Genomic DNA, 21,175 nt, shown 5'->3' with positions numbered 1-21,175 from the left:
CAATGGGTAAATTGTAATTTTTTATTGGAAAACAAATATACAACTTGGAATGGATTTGAGGCAATTTGTGCCATAAGCAGATTCTCTGAAAATAAGTGGCTAAACAAAGTTTAAAAAGCATAGTAACAATAGAAGAAAATGTTTTCTGGTACAGGACCAGCAGTACAAAAAAATAGTGTACGAGTACCTGGATAATACACCCGTTTTGCAATAGTGCAACTTTAAGTACATATTGTTGACTGTCCAGAGTCCACGTAGAGTTACACTCCACACTTTCAACAATGACATGCTGACAGTTCTAAAGAAAACTACTTCTTTATAATAGGCATAACCCAGATGTTCCCTCATTTGACCAATTCCATCTAAGTTTCGATGTGCAGAAGGGCTTAGATATATCCAGAGTAAGCCACATGCAACATGTTACTTGATCAATTTTCCAAAATAAAAGTTTCAAGGACAATGACAGGAAGAGAAAGGGAAGAAAAACATGGAGGAATGGAATCCTAATTACTATACATGCATATTCTTTTGACAGAAGAGGGGGAGGGGAGAACCTTTTACAGATAAGTTACAAACAAAGAAAAGGCAAATAAACAATTTTGTACAAGAAATTTAACACATTCTGTACAATGTCTTCACTTTGCTGTCATCATTTGTACAAACTCTGCAAAAAAACAAAAAATAAAAGAAGGTTAAGTGAAGGGTTCTCAACAGCCATGATATCCTATACAATGACAGTGCACCCCAGTCCCCCCCCCACCCCCAAAACTGAATTTGGACTCGTCAAACGTCCGAGGTGGAAGCCTCGGACCACTGAATCACCGTTAACTACAAAAGGATCTTAGTTCCTCAAGGGCCCACACTAGGTCAGAATTATTCCCGGGGCTCGTGATGTTCCCCTTCTACAATCCCTTCAGACCAAATGCATCGCGATGAATAGGCCTGGAAACCAGAGGCACTGGGTTCAAATCCGAGCTCTCCCACAGGTCTGCTGTGTGATCGCAGGCAAGTCACTGAACTTCTCTATGTCTCAGTTTCCTCATCTGAAACAGGGGGCTTCAAAACCTGTTCTGTAGGTCTAATCTCCACCTCGCCAACTACATCAAGTCATAGAGTGACGCGGGAGGGGATGCAGAGGGGGATCCCCAACTGGCACTGCAAGTCATACCTTCGTAGTTTACTTGACCATCACCATCAATATCTGCTTCCCTGATCATCTCGTCAACTTCTTCATCTGTTAGCTTCTCGCCCAGGTTTGTCATCACATGGCGAAGTTCTGCCGCACTAATGTAACCATTACCGTCCTTAAAGCAAAACACAAAAACAAAAAATAAACACCCCTCAAATTGAATAAGCTGGTTAACTATAAAAAAAAAAAAAAAACCCCAACCAAAAAACCACACTCGATATAGCCTGACCAGGCTTGATAGAACCAAATGGAAACGTTGGGAAGAACTTTAATGGCACAGATCATTCTGTGAGTGGTTTCAGTAAGATGCCATGAACTTCGGAGGACCCCAAAAGAGGAGACTTGAATACTGAGTCGCGTATGCCACAGCCGATCCTTCCAAAAAGCCGATTCTGGAAGACCCATCGGCCCAACCCACGACCTCGCCTAAAAATTTCTCTGGCAAAAGTGCTGCAGCTGAAAAGTCAATTTGTTGCTTTGACTGAAATGTGAACCCCATGGTAGGCGAGTCAGACCGGTTTGGTACCTTATCGAACACACGGAATGCTTCTCTAATTTCTTCTTCGCTGTCTGTGTCCTTCATTTTCCTTGCCATCATTGTCAGAAATTCTGGAAAGTCAATAGTGCCATTTCCTGAGGAGGGAAACAAAACAAACCAACAAAAAAAGCTTTAATTCTTAGTCACCAACTGGGCATGGGGAGGGGAATAAAGTGCAGAGGCTGGAAGAATCGTTTACTTACCATCGGCATCTACTTCGTTAATCATATCCTGTAGCTCCGCTTCTGTTGGGTTCTGCCCAAGTGACCTCATTACAGTCCCCAATTCCTTCGTTGTTATAGTGCCATCACCATCCTTGTCAAATAGTGAGAAAGCTTCTTTGAATTCTGTTGGGAAAGAGAAAATTGGAATTGCTTAGTCATGGGGAAGACCCAACATTCAGGCCAATATCTCGCTTACGCTTAGCAATGCCAGCAGTCTTGCGGAGTTCTTAGGATGGGAGGCGGACTATTCATTTGCCTGCAAGAGTGTAAGCTATTTTTCATGAATAGTAAGTGGTAAAACTATCCTGAAATGGACACGCACTAAATGTACTGTTCTCATATCGGAATCAAGAAGTCATTCCACATTACCTGCAGTGGTTATCTACCAGTTCAAACATGTTTACTGAAGATGTTTTAGTTAAAACTATCAGTTTGAAAGAAAGGAATTGGGATGCAGAGACTCAAATCTCTGCCTGTAAAGAGAAAAAATTCTATAAAGATTACTAAATATATGGAAGGAAAAAAAAAAAACCAAACCCAAAATGGCAGTGAAAAAGGACCAAACAATCATGTCAGAAAGAATGATTTAAGGCCTCAAACCAGAGTCCCATCAACTACACTCAATCCTGACGTGATTTTGCTAGAACAAGGTTGGGGAATTGGGAAATACTACAGCATGAGCTCTCCTTTTTGCTAGTCTATATTGTAACTATACTCTAATCTGTAACTTTGTCGAGTATTTACTGCATATAGCACACTGAACTACGTGCTTGGGAAAGTTCAAGTTAACAGAGTTGGTACCCATGTTCCCTACCCACATGGAGCTTTGACAGTCTAGAGGGAGAAAAGAGGATGTAATGCCTTTCAAATTCAACTCTTAAAATGCATCCCACTTAGCTTTAACAATCTCTCTCAGAAGGTTAGATCCAAATCCCTTGGGTTGGGAGACGCCCAACTTTCTAGTTGCTGTTGCATTCAAATTAATGGATGCTTTGAGATTAGTTGCTGAGCCAGAATCAAGTGAAAAAGCTAGTCAAAAGTTGTTTGACAGCACCATGTCTTTTAATGTGCTTTCTCCAAACCCTCACTGAAAGTGTACATTTTGCTGCCACATTGCAATAATTTGCATGTGTTCCTCATGGGCAAAGCAGTGTTTCCTTTTTTGCCTGTTTCTGACCTACTGCCCCTATATTTCCAAAGAAGTGCCCTCGATTGAGCTTTGAGATTTAGGAAACGCTTTGGTGTTTGCTCTGACCACCATGACTTCTTCAGATTGCATGATTAAGACTGTGAACCTTTTGGGACAGGGACTGTGGACAACCTGATTATCCTGTATCGACACCAGAGCTTAGAACAGTGCCTGGCACACAGTAAGCATTTAATGAATACAATTATTATACAGGCCCCTTTCTCTCACCTTTCCACAGCTGTTCACTAAACCTTACCGATTAGGGGAACCCACTGAGGCTTAAAAGGTGGTGCAGCCAAAACCAAAGGAAAAATCCCAACAGCAGAAGGCAAACATTTGGAATTCTAATTCTATGCCCAGGAAGATGTGTACAAATATTTATATATAAAAAATATATAAATGTAAAAAAAATTATCAACCAGATTGAGGAAGGGCAAATTCGTGAATATTAAAGTCCACAGGGCGAACATGAAATTCCATTTGAGGTATCTTCACCTCCAAACCTTCCTCTTTTTGGACAAGTGTTAATCTTAAATTCCTCCCCAAGTTGTGACACGGCTCAAAGAAATGACATGTGTCTACATGAAGTCAGGCTAGCTCTTTATGAGAAAAGCTCAACCCTGCTGGATTAAGCTAATACACTTGAAAAAGGTTAGTGTGACAAACATGAAGAATGACTATCTTGACTTGCATCTTTATGATACCATGAAGAAGTCACGGACAGCAGCAGCACGATTGTGCACTAGAACCTAACCTACAGACCAAGACACGACCTACTATTACTCCGTTCATCAAGTACTCCCTTTCTCCTGCACCGCCTTCAAAAGTACACAAGTCTCCAAAGCACTGAAGAATTCTTGGAATTTTCTCCTTCAACAGCTAGCTCCAAGTTGGAGTTCTCAAACATTTAGTACTTTTAGGGGGAAGTATGGGAATAAGTGTCCTTAGAAGTACTACACAGCTGCTGAATACCCTGAATTATGTGTATCTTGATCAATCTCAATTAGAGTATTGTAAATTCTAAAGCAAAAAACAAAAGCAAAAAAAAAAATCAGGAAAATGTCATTTTCCCCTCAAGAATAAATCTGTAACATAACCACCACATAAGCTATTTTCTGAAATTGTTCACAGCCAGTGTCCATTTTGGATTATAATGGCATGTAAGTGCCTACTATGAAACCTTTTTTTAATATAAGTTTTTATTTATTAACTGTTCAAGTTAACCAGGCCGGACACATCCTTGGCTTTAGCTGGTGATGAGCAGTCCCACTTAAGTGGAAGCCAGTTGCCACCCTATGTTGCCGAAACCTGAGGGAAGCATATATTTAGGTGAGCCAGAGGGGAGGACTGGGGAGGAAACACGGGGGTCGGAGAGAATAAGGAGGCTTTCTGCTACACTGAGGAGAGGTGAACTCTCCGTGGGCTTAGGAGAGCAGGTTCAGTCAATTGATGGGCTTCACTGAGCGCTCACTGCATGTAGAGCACCAATCCAAGCAGCTGGGAAAGAACAAGGCAACAGAGCCAGAAGGTGCCAAACCTATCCGCAGGATCCACAGTACACAGGGAAACAGACGTCCACATAGGTGACGGGTAGGGGGACACAGGTTGAGTAGTAAGCAGGACACTTGTGCTGGGTGATGAGTTCCCTGGAGCAGACCTATTACTGGGTGCTCCTAACCTTTAGGTTGGTACAGGGTTGGATCAGGTAAGGGCTTCTGCTCCAATGACTTTCTCCCGGTCCCCAAGGTACCTACCACTCCAGTTTTCCAACTGAAGAGGAAGGTTCATGTGATCAAGGTGAGCAGACTTTAATAAGACCCCCCGACACCCTACACAGACCAAAAAACCCCATCCAACAGCACCCCCTTTTCTCTCCAAAGCATGGGGAAGTGGGGGTGATTAAAAGTGAATGACATGCAGTGGGCTTCCAAGTACCTTGGGATAATGAAGGCAGTGAGGGGACTAGCGATATAGTGTGCCCACCCGAATCAATTTTTATGTCAAGAAATAAATGGAATTTGAGTATTTTGAAGTTTCAGATGTAGCCCGGTGAGTCGACTGAATCCAACTGTGAATGCTTTCAGGATACTGATTTCGGGACGTGCATGGACTTCATCTTTGATTCAGGGGAAGAAAGGGGTGGTAACTGACTTCGGGTGATGGGACAGTCCTGCCCCGGGACCTCAGCCCACTTCCAGGCTCTGTCTCTGGCCCCACTTCACCCATTCTGCCCTAGCCTGCTTTCCTTGCCTCACCCGTGCCAGCCTTCTAGCAGAACACTGCTCGAATCTGCCTCCTTCCCTTCGCTCTCGTCGTTGCTCCTGCTTCAACTCCCTCCCCTCTCCCTCCTAAGACAAACTACATTCAAATCCCTCCTCCTCTCATTTCCCCAGGGGCATCTGAGGGCTTAACTCTGGTGCGGAGGACTGCGTTAAGCGCTTAGGAGAGGCACAATGCAACAGAGTTGGCAGACATGTTCCCAGCATCCTGTACCATACCATCCCTTCAAGCAACTCTGGCTGTTATTTATTTAGCCCCTACGCAGCTTTGTTAGTGCTCTAAATATCTTGTCTTGTCCATTAAAGTACAAGCTCTTTGTGGACAAGAAACTCACCACTCAGTAGATGCTACAACTAGGAAAAATCTAGGAAAATATGGGCTGATCAAGGGCATTAATTCTGTCAGTCCTCAGCACCTCCTCCCCAAAGGATACCCAGTCTTAGAGACTCTCCCCAACCTCACTGCTAATGGGAGTAGAGGTCGCCTGTCTTCAGTAACTGCAGTAGCCAGTTTGATCAGCAGGATATCCTGTTTCAATACCAGAATGCAAGTCCGGTTGGGGTTAGTGTGGATAATCACCCCACAAGGTTGGCTTTTTTGGGGGAGGGGGAGGACAGGCAGGAAAGAGAAGATGACACTCTTCTTTAGAGGCTTCCCGGAAGCCTTTGGTCTACCTAGGCAGAGCCCAATCTGGCTAGCTCAGGCTCTTAGTTAACCACACACCAGAGATTAAAAATAGCTTACTGTAAAATGCTCTAGTGACCTCACAGGGAGTTTCTTTATCCGTTCCTCTTGCACTACAATGGCTGAGTCTGATAGTTTTAGGACTATAGCTTGTCAGGTCACCCTAGACTGACTTCTGGTAAAATGATAGCCCCAATCAGTTTTGTTTTTAAAATGGTGTTTGTTGAGTGCTTACTATGTGTCAAGCACCATTTTAAGAGCTGTGGTGGATACAAATCTATCAGGTTAGCATAGTCCCTGTCTCATATGGGGCTCACAATCTTAAGTAGGAGGGAAAATAGATATTGAATCTCCATTTTACAGTTAAGGAAACTGAGGCACAGAATCAATCATTTATTGATCACTTACTGTGGGCAGTGCCCAATATGACAGAGTTGGTGGACGTTCCCTGCCCACAATGGGCTTACAGTCTAGAGGGGAAACAGACACCAATATAAATTAAAAAAATGGATATGTACATAAGCACTGCGGGGCTGAGAGAGGGGGGAATAAAAGGCGCGAATCCTAGTGCGAGGTCAGTGACTTGCCTACGGTCACACAGCAGTTACACAACCGAGGCAGGATTAGATTAGAACCCAGGGTCCGACTCTTGGGCCTGGGCTCTCTCCACTAGGCCACGTTGCTTCCCAACATTCGGCTGTGGATTGTGGGGGCCAAAAGGGAGCGGGCCTGTTTGAAAGAGGCTCTGTGGGTCCAGTAGGCTCTTAAGCAAAGAAACTCTTCAACCTCCTCTGGCCACGTTCTCCAGAATTAGTTAGGCAGCCTTGGTAAAGCACCAATCCTGAAGGAGGCTGGTCTTGAGGCCTTCACTGGTGAAGTTCTGATCACTGTGCCCGCTGTTAGGTAGGGATTGTCTATCTGTTGCCGAATTGTACTTTCCAAGCGCTCAGTAAAGTGCTCTGCACCCAGTAAATGCCCAATAAATACAATGAATGAACCTACATGGGTACTTCTTAGAGTCTTGTTGTGTGTCAAAGCTGCGACAACTGCTTTTGGCTAGTAGTCTGGCCATCATAATTAACGAATGCCTCGATCTGCAACTAATCTAGCCGGCTCCAATAGGGTCCCAGTGCTTTAACACCAAGCAGTTCGGATCGGGGCCCCCCTGCAGAAAACAAGGTGAGATTCCAAAGATTTATGGACTGGCATGACGGAGAAAGCGTTCTATGTCACCGGGCAAATCCCCTGACCAACTGCCCAGCCTGGCACTGGCCCACTTGAAGGGTGGGAGGTAGACTGCACATCGCTCGAAGGGTAGCTAGCAGGATGCTTTGCTGCCAAGCCTCCCACCAGGGACTCCGGGTTGGGTTAGAAGGGGAGGTGGGCCGGGTTAAAGACAAAGCCGTTCTCCCCCATGCTTTTGGACTCCAGGTCTGGAGGGTACCTTCTTTAAAGGACTCCTCTGCTTCTTGTGCCGAAGTTGCTAAGAAGATCAAACAGATGATTTCTACCTCTTTACCAAGCCACTCACTGAACCCTCCCCTCAATCCAGAAGAGGCTGCAGGTTCGGTGGGGTCAACTTTGTGTTTCTCTCTTTGCTGGGGAAACAGCATGGCCTACTGGAAAGGGCCCAGGCTTGGGAGTCAGAGGACCTGGGTTCTAATCCCAGCTCTGCCACTGGCTTGCTGTGTGACCTTGGGCAAGTCACTTCACTGCTCTGTGCCTGTCGCCTCATCTGGAAAGATAGCCTATGTGGGACATGGACTGGACATGCAGTAAACTCTTCAACACCATATTTAAAGCAAGAACTAGCATGGGGTTGAAGATTTTCCAAACTATTCTTCCTCTGAGGCTAAAAAAATGCTCCTTAGCAGATGACCTGCTATAACTCCACCCAACACTCCTTCCTTAACGACTCCCTCACCCACTCCCCATACAACTCATTTAAAATGGCCCTCGGTGACCATGCCATCCATTTTAGTAACAAAAATCACAATCAGGCTCAAACACCCCCAAAATCTCCTTTGCCCTTCATGAGATCTCCCACCTGTGTTTCCAAACTCAATCCCTTCTACCCGTGCCTCTGAGCCGACTCCTAAATCCCCTAGACTTTGCTACAGTCTTTGACACTGTACCCACCACCTTCTCCTGGAAATTACACCATCTTACTTTCATCTATTATCCTTTTCTGCTTCTTCCTCCCTCTCTGGCTCTTTCGCCAACTCTTCCTCTGTCCCTTTAATCTGTGGGAGGTCGGGAGGGGGTCCTCTCAAAGCTTAATTCTGGGTCTCCTATTCACAATCTACCCTCGCTCTTTTGCGGCACCTCAGCCACACTCCCATGGGTTTCAGGATGACCAGCTCTCTCTCACCAGCCCCAACCTCTCATCCCATTTGCCCTCTCTGCCTGGATGTATCACACGGGTGCCTCAAACTCAACATGTCTACAACTTGAATTGCCCATCTTCCCTCACCCACCACAGACAACACCGCGATCCTTCCTGTCTCACAAGCCTGCCACTTAAAATGGCATGAGTTGACTCTTCCTCTTTCAACCTACCTAGTCCATCTGTCAGTCACCATCATCCCTAGCATTATCTCCTCCAGATCCCAACCCCCTCCTCGCCAAACTGTCGTCCTGGTCACCACCTGCTGCATCGCCTTTCTCTTGCAAACTTCCCCACCTCCAGGCTCTCCCTGTCCAGACTAGACCAATCGGTCTCCAAAATGAGCTACTCGAGCCTCTCTCCGGCCAGCTTCAACTCTACTCAATCAAGATGCAGGTTTAGCAGTAACCTGTCTGCCCACTGCATGTGTTTTCACTATGTGTTTGATGTTAGAAAAATCCAAGTTCAACCTGGATAGACAGAATTGTGGTTCATGTTGCAGTCGAGTACACTCAACACATTTGCCTTACTGGAGGATTCACCAAAAAAAAAAAAAAAAAAAAGCCACCCCCCACATTGGGAACAAACCCCCTCCATTAAAAACAAAAAACAAAAACCCAAAACAACAAAAAAACCAGTAAATTTTCTGTATTGCTTTCCTTAATTACTGAAGGAACACCTCAGCCGTTGATTTGGAGGCAGTTTAGTATTTTTAAAAACTAAGTTAATAATCAATCTCGTTACCTCTTAGAGACTTCAGGACCAGTTGGCATTCACTCAGATATATTTACTGAGCGCTTACTGTGTGCAGAGCACTCACTCCCCCGTCCTTCCTCTACACCTCCCCCTTGACCTACAAGAGGATGGACGCAAGACCCGAGCTTCCAGCCACCAGTTTTCTCCAGGGCCCTTCCGCTTCTCTGGGCTGGCTTTAGGATCAGCTCTTCACTCCAGTCCTTTAATGAGATAGATGCAACCTGGTTCTCCAGGAAACACGATCCTCACTGGGGAATTGACGTTTAGGATCAAGTTGGAATGAGAGAGCTGCCGTTTGCTCCTTAAAAAGGTGTCTATCCATCCTAAGAGGCTACAGACACGCTGGCATTCTAAACTACACTAGAAGTCAACATAGGTGAAGGGCAACTAGAAGTTTGTTTGCCTCCTTAAGGTGTGTATCCAACCTACGAAGCCACAGACATGCCAGCATTCTAAACTACACTATAAAACTAGCATGTGTGAAAGGGAAATAGAAGCTATGAGACTAATTTGATGAGGTTATGAGATCCTACATGAAAGAGGTGGTTTTTAAGGCCCAAAACTAACCTTGAACTTCTATTCCAGTAGGAACACCAGTGCATTGATTTTTTTTTTTTTTCCTAAGCCCGCAGTAGCCTGTCCTGCATTTTCACTGCATCAGACCTTCAACACCATAAGCAGCAATATCTGAGGACATCAGTGCAGGGCTGTTAACATTTTGAGTGAACCCTTCAGTGATGTCACACTGAACTGTTCTGTGATGCCCTTTGAGATTGGAGAAGAGAATATTAACAAACAGCTTCAACAATAAAAACAAAGTAGGTTTCTTTTAGTCAGCGGGTAAATTACTCCACGAGTCTCTTACCACAAATTTTTTTTAATTTTTTTTTAGACATCTCATATACCATTAACTCATAAGACCAAGCTCCAGAATCTCAAACAAGACCATATTTCTGAGATTCAAAAAAAATCACCCATGCTACATTTAAGAATCTTGTTTTTTCACATTAGAACTGACAGGTCTCCCTCAAATAATAATTATAGTATTTGTTAAGCGCTTACTACGTGCCAAGCACTGATTTTGACGCTTAGTTTTACAGTAAATGCCTTAGGCGGACCACGTTCTTTTTTGAAAATTAAACTCCATTTAGGATGGCTCCAGAAAAGACACTTTACAGTCACCCGGTTAATAATAAAAAAAGTTAGATAACAGGTTTTGTGTTTTTTTTTTTACATGAGACTAGCTTTATGTCAAAGCCTATCATTAAGCATCTAATTTTCTAAAGATTAATAAAATGCTTTAAAAGTCTCTAATGCAGGCTTGAGATGATAAAAATCCTTTTATTTTATTGCACGAGGTCTGCTTCCAAAAGGCATTCCTGGATGAATCCACCCACCCTGCCCCTTAAGGTCACACTATCCCTTCAGCCACCTCAGTCCATAATAATGTTGGTATTTGTTAAGCGCTTACTATGTGCAGAGCACTGTTCTAAGCGCTGGGGTAGACACAGGGGAATCAGGTTGTCCCACGTGGGGCTCACAGTCTTAATCCCCATTTTACAGATGAGGTCACTGAGGCACAGAGAAGTGAAGGGACTTGCCCACAGTCACACAGCTGACAAGTGGCAGAGCCGGGCTTCGAACCCATGACCTCTGACTCCAAAGCCTGTGCTCTTTCCACTGAGCCATGATTTATATTTCATTTATTCAGATGTTTTTGTATATTTGCATTCTTATTAAAAGCATTAATTTACTGTATCTACATCTAATGGGACAAGGATTCCTTCCATATGCTAATCCTTGCACAGAGAAAGTGTTCGTTCACTCAATACTAATGATACTTCTGATGTTTGTTTCTCCGACTTCCTTGTATTTAAGCCCTGTAGCCTGTAAGATAGCGCTAAAACCATTAGTGGTCCAATTATCTCTATAGTTGGAGACAATCTGATTTAAAAATGCATATTCAGTGAGAATTTATTTTTAAAACCAAGATTTGGAACAGGTTACAGAGTTTTAATTTTCCGTGCACTACATAATGGGAAGAACACACTTGGAAAACCAAGCAATTTTCAGTAGCTTAGAGTTAGAGAGAATATACAGAAATGTTAATTAAATGTGACCAAATGCCAGTTGTTACTCTGAGCAGGGTGATTCTCAACCTGACTCTTTAAATGCAATAAAATCGCTTTTACAACCATATTGACTTCAATAATTCAACTCCAATTAGCTAAAGATGCTATTGTTCTTTACTAACTAATTTGATAGTATGGTGGAGAATCTGCATTCAAAGCCCATTATTTCTGGTCCCTTGACTTTCAAGTTAATGATCCTTGAATGGAAATATCCTCTTCCTTTCCTCTTCTATTCTGAACCTCACTCGACTTGGCTTGGGGCAGTTGCCTAGGGATCAGCATCAACATTAGCAACTGCTCTGGAGCTTGATGAAATTGGATATGTGGCATTTGAGTCATAGGGCAGAGTAATCTCGCGCGCACACACAGGAAAAACCCTTCTAGATCAATTTGTTGGCATGTCCAAAAATCCATAAAATCCCACCCCTAAGACTGTGCACTCATCCCCAACTGAAACAGGATCAGTTAATGTCACCTGGTGCTTAATATGCATTTAGCAATTGCATTTGGTCTTGGTCATCTTCCTAGAGATGAAAGGGGGGCATTAAAAAAAAAAGCTACCCAGGTAATGCTCTCGCGCTTTATGATTTGAAAGTAGGCAACTCAAAGCATGCTAAAATGATTATTTTGCTATTAAATCAGTTTAGTACGGCCCAGTTGGCTGTAAGAGCAGCAAAGCATTTGGCTCACCTGCAATTTGCTCTTCTGTCAGTTGATCGGCCTGCAAGAGAAGTAGTGGAGTTAGTAAGTGAGAAAGCAGTTCTTCAACTCGGAAATAAACCACATGGCTACGGATCAAGACAATGTTACACCAAAGGTAAGAAGCTCAAAGCCACATTATTTTCAGGCTCTTGCATGCTGTGAGGTCCAGCAAATGCTCTGGCCTTCCACACTTCCTGGAAGAGCAGAAAATAAATTGATCATCTCTCCCTCAGCCACAGGGCATGTTAACAAAAAACCCACCACGATACTCAAAGTCGCTCACTCTCTCCCCCACCAAGGTAACCCTACAGTTTGCTACAAGGATTTCTACAAAACCGGTACATGCAGTTGCGTAAACAAGGCATTCATTGAGTGGGACCGAAACCAAGATTCACATTATTAAAAATCAAGGCTACCTAGAGTTGACCACCCCCGGCCCCCTCAAAAATAAAAGGGTGGGGGGAAGGAGAGACATTTTAACACTCCTCTCGTTTAGAACTTCAGCAGAAAATTGAAGAAGCATTCAAATCAAGATGCTTCCTGAAGCTCGAGCAAGGCCGACCGTACACAGGGCACTGCTGACTAACGTTCCCTGAGAACATCAACTTCCCTTTTGGCAGCAGCTCTGAGCAGGTATTTGATTTTAACTAGTAGCTAAGGTGAGGTTCTTCAAACATCTGCAAATCCAGTTAGCCAAGCGTCTTCCTATAAGCCACTCAGGGTTTGGCCAAGTGTCCTTCGAAAAGCAGGGAGGGATCTCTTGAATTCCTGTTCTGAACTCCTCCTGCTTATGTTTCTCTCTGGAACTTGTCTTGGAAGGATTCTCGGGGACACAGTAGCGGGTTTCTTAGATTCCTCCTCTTAAGTAGGCCACAAAAACTGCCCCAAGGATGAGGCAACCCCAGCAACTCCACTAGCTTTCTCTAGTCTAGTTTTCTCCCAAGACCAAAATTTCAAAGTGAGTTTCTAATCATCCTCCTTTAGCATGAGTAGACCCATAAGGGGTTCATTTTCTAGACTTCAGTAGATGAGGAGTAACATAATTCCTACACTGTAACCCAAATAAACACTAAAAATAAGTCACCACCAGCAAGGTGATCTGGTCTAGTTCCCTAATTCCGAGTGAACACCTAAAACCACCCAAGACAGGTGGTGGTTTATCCTATTTTTAGGAATCTGCAGGGATGAAAATCCCACAATCTCTATCGGCAGCCAGTTCTGGTGTTTAATCACACCTGCAGAGTAAAGAATTTCTTTGTAGGTTCTGGAAGGACATAAGTTTTGTATCCTATTATCACTCCAGACCCTGACAGCTAAGAGAGAGAGAGAAAAAAAGCACAGCTTTTATTAAGAACAGGCTGTTGCAATAGCAAGCTTCCATTTAGAATCTACTAAATCTCTTCTCAACTTTGTTCTACTTCACTCGAGTAACTTTCTCCTTGAAATCAAGGCACTTTTTCTATGGCTCAACGGATTCGGGGAAGAGCAATCCTTCTAGTCTCACTGAAGGGAAGTCAAACTCCTTAATCTTTGTCCTAATAGGGAGACAAACACTGGGATGCAAGAGATATTTAATTCCCCTGGCACTTTTAATGGTACAGTATCCTGCCCTGGCTTCCCTAAAGATTGTGCAAGTGTATTAAAGAGCTGAGTTTAATATTGATAAGTAGGGTGACCCTTGGGTCACCTCTCTCAAAAGATGACTGAAGCATAGCCGTAAATGTTATATAGCCGTGGCAAAGATGCTTTTGGAAATGAACTTTAACCCATGTGTGGGAGCACGGCCAACAGTCCCTTCCACGTGGCAGAGGTAGTCCGTCCTTGGCTAGCCCATTTGCGGCACCACCCAAAGCCTGATAAAGGCTGGTCCTTGACTACATAAAAGATCAACCTGGGCCACCTAATCTTACCCCCCCCCCCACCCCTCCCTTTGCTTGCTACGCTCATCTTGGCCTAGTGGCAAGAGCTCGGGCTTGGGAGTCAGCGGACATGGGTTCTAATCCTGGCTCTGCAGCGTGACCTTGGGCAAGATGCTTCTCTCCCTCTGCGCCTCAGTGACATCATCTGTAAAATGGGGATTAAGACAGTGAGCTCCACATTGGACAACTTCATTACCTTGTATCCACCCAGTGCTTAGCACATAGTAAGAGCTTAAACACTATAATTATTATCCTCTAGATCAGCAGCTAGATGGATAGAGACCATAAAGATAACAGAAGAACTGTTAGAAAGGTTGCAGATTACGGCAGGGGACAGGATGTTCTGGAGAAAGTATATCCATGGAGTCGCTATGAAATGGAAATGACTCAACAGCACATAATAAATTATAAGCTCACTATGGACAGGGAACATATCTGCTCATTTCTCTTGTCCTCCCAAGTGCTTAGAAGAGTGCTCTGCACACAGGGAGTGCTCAATAAATATCACTGACTGATAGTTACTACCCTGGCAAAGTGGTTTGGTAGAGCACTACATTGCGCATCGACAATTTCATTAAAAAGAGGATTGTGTGTAATATATTTAATATATTGCAAAGATCCGGGCAGCCACTACCCAATCTTCACAACTGAAGATAAATCGCACACTCCACTCCTCTTCACCCCCCAAAAACAGAAAATCAGGAGTAGCTGGTCAAATAACAGTGCCCCACCTTTAGCGGCGAAGCAGAAGGGTGACAAGGAGGAGCCTTGTGAAGATGTGCAGTGCTTGGCACACAGTAAGCGCTTAAAAACACCATAGTTATTAAGATGGCCCAATAATCTGAAGGTTGCATATCAGGAAACCCATTCGGTGGGCTGGGCATGGTGCCGGTGGAAGCTGGATGACCACTACCTTCAGAGCTCAGATGAATTTCAGTTCCAACGGTTCTAAATTCTGACCAACTCTGGCTTAATAAACACCCTTCGGGTTTGCAAGTTAAGGAATAAATGCCAGCCCTGAAGTGCATCACAATTCAATTATTCACTCTGGACCCAGAGGAAGTCTTTGGTTCCCCCAAGAGAAGAGTCAATCAGGGGTAGGAGCTCCTTACTGTGTGCAGAGCACTGTATTGAGCACTTGTTAGTAGCTGAAAGCTTCAACTACTAGACGATATGGATTACTGGACTATATAAACCAGTATATTATGTAGTTAAATCTTTACTCCGCCCTAGGTCAAAGGCAGACTTTTGTTCTCTTTTAAAAAAGAAAAAACCCACACCCAACATCTTCCTTGGAGTGTCAGCTCTGAAAAATGGCTGCCCCATATTGGTCTCACAGATGGTGAAATATTTCTTTTTTTAAAAGGTATTTGTTAAGTGCTTACTACGTGCCAGGTACTATTGTCAGACTGGACACAGTCCCTAGTCCACTAGGCCATGTTGCTTCTAATAATGTTGGTATTTGTTAAGCGCTTACTATGTGCCGAGCACTGTTCTAAGCGCTGGGGTAGACATAGGGGAATTAGGTTGTCCCACGTGGGGCTCACAGTCTTAATCCCCATTTTACAGATGAGGGAACTGAGGCACAGAGAAGTTAAGTGACTTGCCCACAGTCACACAGCCGACAAGTGGCAGAGCTGGGATTCACAGGGCACTACAGGGAATTAATTTTATTAAAAATAAGGTGTCTCTAATGAGATGGACTGACTCCACTCCAACCCCCAACTGCCAATGTTTTAGAATCAAATCTGCAAAATCCTCACGACGGAACTAAGGGTGGACCCAACGCCGCTAGTAACTATTGGGTTTCAATAAATCTATGCGCTAACACCTTTTTCACTTCTATTCAGGTCTTTGGAAAAAAAACTATATGAATAGCAAGTGTTTCTGGGCTTTTAATGCTCAATGAGGCAAAAACTATTCTATGGCCAATACTAAGCTTTAGATATAACGAAGGGGAAGGGTGGGGAAAATAAAATAAAACAGAGGAGCCCTCATCTCCTCTTTTCCCATTCCCTTCTGGGTCACCTTGACCTGTTCCTTTATCCACCCCCACAGCACATACATGTACATACATACACATACACAGTACATCTCTGTAATTCAATTATATTAACATCTGTCTCCCTCTCTAGACTCTAAGCTCCTTGTGGGCAGGAAATGTGTCTGTTATATAGTGTTGCACTCTCCCAAGAGCTTAATACAGGGGGCTGATGGAAGAGTGATCCACACATAGCTTGGCACCTTACCCTTGCAGTCTAACTTTTCACGGGGAGCAGGTAACTGGATAAATTCACATCGAGTTAACCTGGGCAATCCGAATCCAAGTTTAAAACCGGGATATCAAGATTAGAGCTAAAATATTCCACTTGCATTTCTTACACCCCATTTGGTTCAGATTTCTGCTGGCCCTGGCCTACCAAGTCTGTTAAATTGTCACCCTGCTTCCTGCACACACCCAGAACTGTAACCTTGAATTTCAACTGTCATAATTTCGTTTTACAGGAGGATCTCCAGCATCTGTGAGGTGGGGTGGCGCTTTCATTTTGTGAGTCAACGCACTAGAAATACCAAAAAAAAACAAAAAAACACCCCTTCTCAAAACAAGATCGGAAGTCACACCTCAACGTGCAACCCTTCTCGGTAAGTCTCATGCCTACCATGAATCCGGGACGGATCTAACGTCAAAATGTATCCACTGCACTGCAGCAAAAGCCCCAAGTGACATTCTCGGGGATCCCTGCCGTCTCTCACTTGCCCGGGAATCCTTTCTTCGGGAAAGAGGTGGGTCAAGGATTCGCACCTCTTACCCATCAGAGAGAGGCGGAAGAGATGGGGATTCTGCACAAGAGGAGGGAGCCCCGCGATAAGGTGGCCACGGCAGATGGCGGGCACCGTGCCCCGCCTCTCCTCACCCCCACCATCATCAGATTGGCGGGGAGGAGGAAGGGTCTGTGAGAAGGGACCTCCACCCATGAGAGACTGAGGTGCCCTGAAATATTAGGGATGTGTGTGGATAAACGGGGCTCGGGGTTAACATTACAACCCCTGCCCTCTCTGGGGGGTGTGGGTGTGTGTACACACAAACAGGAGTCAACGTTTAATATTGGCCTGGGAATCGATATTATTTATTGGGCACCCACATTCACTCAGTCGAATTTATTAAGCACTTAATCATGATAAACACGGTATTTGTTAAGCACTTACCATGTGCCAAGCACCGTTCGAAGCCCTGGGGGAGATACAGGGCCAGCAGCTTGTCCCACGTGGGGCTCCCAGTCTAAGCGCTTAGTCCAGTGCTCTGCACATAGTAAGCGCTCAATAAATACTACTGAATGAATGAATTTGACCGAAGAGGGAACTGAGGCCCGGGGAAGTTCAGTGACTTGCCCAAAGTCACACAGCGGACAAGTGGCGGAGTCGGCATTAGAACCCACCACCTCTGACTCCCAAGCCCGGGCTCTTTCCACTCCTGCTCCTCTACTGGGTGCAGAGCACTGTACTGAGCGCTTGGGGAAGCACGACAATCAACAGGGACATTCCCTGCCCACAACGAGCTCACAGTCTACGGGGTGGGTGCAAAAGACAAATACAAATAAATAGAAGTACAGACAACGTGAATGCTGTGGGGGCAAAGGGAGCCACGCAGAAGGCGTGGGAGACAAGAGAAGGCAGGGCCTGCACTGTGCATTCATTCATTCGCTCTATTTACTGAGCTCTCACTGTGCGCACAGCACTGTGCTAAGCGCTTGGAATGGACAATTCGGCAACAGATAGAAACAATCCCTACCCGACGGGTTCACGGTCAACAAGGTGGGGATGAAGTCTCTGAGCCTCATGTGGGGCAATGCTTGTGTCTACCCCTGCAGCTTAGAACAGTGCTTGGCACATAATAAGCGCTTCAACACCGCAATTATCTTCAAAAGGGGGATGGAGACTGTGAGCCCCACGTGGGACCACCTGATGACCCTGCATCTCCCCCAGCGCTTAGACCAGGGCTCTGCACAGAATAAGGGCTTCAATTCCCACATTAGTACTAGAACCCAGGCCCCTTCTCAACCCCCGTGCCGACACTGTGCTGGACGCAACGTCGGGGAGGCTGACGTTGGGACCCCGGTGGGGGAGGGGGGAACCGGCGGCGATGCCGCAAAGGCGCGCGCGCCCCGCCGCCTCGAGGCGGCCGGCGCATGCGCGCGCCGGCCCCGCGGGGGGGGGGCGCGCGGGAGGGGGCGAGCGGCGCGCGCTCGCGCGCATGCGCGCCCCGGGGTCGCCCCCTCCTGCGCGTGGCGGAGCCGCGAGACAAAGCTTCCCGCTCCTCCCCTCCCCCGCCCCAACGGTCGGGCCGCCTTTCCTCCCTCAGGGCTGTTGGAACAACACCTGCGACGCCCTTTTCCCCCCCCCTCATATAGACACACGCCGCCCAAACCGGCATCGAGGTCGGGGGGGGGGGGAGACATCCACCGCCCCCCCTCTGGGCGCCCCCATCCTCCCGGATCTCCCCCCCCACCCCGCCATCACCCCGAGATCCGAGGCGGCAGGGTCGCACTCACCATGCCGCAAGCCTGTCTGGGTTCTCAAGCACCGAGCTGATACAACCTCCGCCTCGGCTGCTGCGCTCGACTCGTTCTTCCTCCGCCCCCGGCGCCTCATAAACACCTCCCGCCCCTGGATCCCTCCGCGCCACCGCAGATAACGGAACGGAGAAACGAGTTCCGGTCAACTGAGGAGGACCACCCCCCCTTTTCAGTCTTCTGGGGGGGGTGGGGGCGATCGATTCGGGATGGGAAGGGAGCTATCGATCCGAAGAAGGGGGGCTCGCCCGTCGTCCCGGTGGAGGGGCGATGTGGGGGGGCGGAGGGAAACGCCTCAGAGGCGCTACTTTTCGGCGCGGAGGACACCGGCGCGGGGCGCCGAGGAGCGCTGAGACCGGGAGGCGCTCCCATTGGTCGGTTTGTACCTGCAATGCGTCACTGGGACACGCAGCCGTTGGGCCGCGGCTGTTGCCGCACGAGCCGGCCGGTCCTGCCAACTGCGCCAGGCCGCACCATCGCCTTCCCCTCCCTCCTCACACACACACACACACACACGTGTACATATGTGCGCACACCTATGCCCACGCCGCGTCCAAGACGACCTTGAAGGGGGGCGGAAAAATCACCCAGTATCTGAGAGGCGCTCCCCCCCCCACCCCGATTTCCACCCCACCGGCTACCGTTCCAGGAGCCCGGGCTCACTGACAGGACCCGCCTTGGGTTACCCTGTTACCAAAAATAAAAAATAAATGAAAAAAATCACCCCAGATGCCCGATTGGGGGGACATCTTTCCTTCCCCAGCCCGCCCTCCAAATTCCAGCCCCTCAGGTCCTGGCTGCGCAGCAGCGTGGGCGTCCATTATGTGACTTGATCCAGTCCCCTCACATCGCCCAAGCCATCCTTTAATCGCACCGTGCTTCCCTCGGGCCTAAAAATATCGCTTTGTCTCACACGATTGCCTCAAAGTGTGTGTGTGCGTGTGATTATTTTGCAGGCCTCTAGTTAGCTGCTCAAAACTAGCCCCTCACAGGGTTTAGCCGAAGATAGGGAGAGGCCCCCACCCCACACATGCACACGCACACTGAAACTGGAGGTTACATAATTGAAATTCAAAGAAAAGAAAGGCTTCCTGCAAAGGACTATTAAATCATACTGCATTAAAAAAAAAAAAAAGGTTTCCCAATTCTGAGCCAGAGAACTCCCCGCTTGGATCTCTACCAGGGCCCCAAGCCACTCTCTAACACCCCTACGGAGCACGCTCGGCTCTTGCTTGGTAGCAGGCCGCATCCATCCATCGATCAATCAATCGGTGGCATTTATCGATTACTCAACTGGGCTCAGAGCACTGTACTAACTGCTTGGGAGAGGATAACAGAATGGGCAGACACGGGCCCACCAGGAAATCACAGTCTAGAGGGGGAGACGGATTTTGTTTTTCCCTTCGCTCTCGCTAAATCGAGAGCCAGAAAGAAACTGATTATGACATCAACCTGCCCAAACAAAAATAGAAGCTTCAAAATGACAGTCCTTCTTCCCTCCAAACGTGGCACCCCCCGGAAATACACTGTCGTTAGTCACATCATCGTCATCAATCATATTTATTGAGCACTCACTGGGTGCAGGGACTACAAAATGCTGGGCGAGTACAATGCAACAGAATCGGTGGACGTGTTAGCTGCCCACACAGAGTTGACAGTCACATGATGACCTTATCAATCATTCGATTGTATTTATTGAGCATCTACTGAGTACAGGCACTGTATTAAGCACTTGGGAGAGTTCAGGAGAGTAGACAAGATCCCTGCCCTAGAGGAGCTTACAGTCCTGCTGCACGTAGAACACCGTACTGGTGCGTTTGAGAGAGTACAGTGCAGTACAGAGGAGCTGACAGTTGCCAGGAGAGTTGACATTGAAATTATTTACAGATGAGAGCAAGAAAGAGAAGTGGAAGTGTGTGTAAATTAGTGATTCAATAGTAAGGTATCTAAATTAATATATACCAAAGAGGGTGGTTACATGATATTTGTTAAGCGCTGACTTTGTGCCAAGCACTATATTACAAGTGTATACTTGGCGTAGGAATCCCGAGGTGGTGGGCTGGGGAGATAAAGTTGGGAGAGGAGAACAACCGCTGGTATGAAAATTGCTCCTATTGTCATCGTATTAGGCAATGGAAGAAGCAGTGTGGCTCAGTGGAAAGAGCCCGGGCTTGGAAGTCAGAGGTCTTGGGTTCGAATCCAGGCTCTGCCACTTGTCAGCTGTGTGACTGTGGGCAAGTCACTTCACTTCTCTGTGCCTCAGTTCCCTCATCTGTAAAATGGGGATTAAGACTATGAGCCCCATGTGGGACAACCTGATGACCCTGAATCTACCCCAGCGCTTAGAACAGTGCTCTGCACATAGTAAGCACTTAACAAATACCAACATTATAATTATTATGGTTATTATTAGTCTCTTAGACGATAAAAATCGGGATTTTAAACTCTTCAAAGCTGGTCCTGTTCCATTCACACCAAAAGAGGCCTTTCACTACCAGGAACTCCAATACACCCTTTCACTGATCCAGATAAATTCTCCCTTGTCTCCTAGAGTTTAATAAACCCTTAACCAATCCTGTACACCAGAGATTCTACCACAGAAACC

The 21,175-nt window shown here is 46.3% G+C and overlaps 1 protein-coding gene across 1 annotated transcript; it reads right to left on the bottom strand.

Annotated features, from left to right (window-relative positions):
* CALM2 (calmodulin 2) lies at positions 1–18,622 on the bottom strand. Its single transcript, XM_029072059.1, has 6 exons — positions 18,550–18,622; positions 12,069–12,099; positions 1,931–2,074; positions 1,716–1,822; positions 1,169–1,304; positions 1–664 (listed from the first exon to the last, which is right to left on the bottom strand). Exons 1-6 carry the CDS (start codon positions 18,550–18,552, stop codon positions 636–638), a joined length of 450 nt encoding a protein of 149 aa, XP_028927892.1. The 5' UTR covers positions 18,553–18,622; the 3' UTR covers positions 1–635.
* Between the last annotated feature and the right edge of the window lie 2,553 nt (positions 18,623–21,175).

This window comes from Ornithorhynchus anatinus, chromosome 9 (genome assembly GCF_004115215.2).
Source record: "Ornithorhynchus anatinus isolate Pmale09 chromosome 9, mOrnAna1.pri.v4, whole genome shotgun sequence".
In the NCBI taxonomy this organism is placed as follows: Eukaryota; Metazoa; Chordata; class Mammalia; order Monotremata; family Ornithorhynchidae; genus Ornithorhynchus; species Ornithorhynchus anatinus.
Note: the sequence above shows the minus strand (reverse complement) of the source record. Positions and strands in the feature narration are given on the sequence as shown.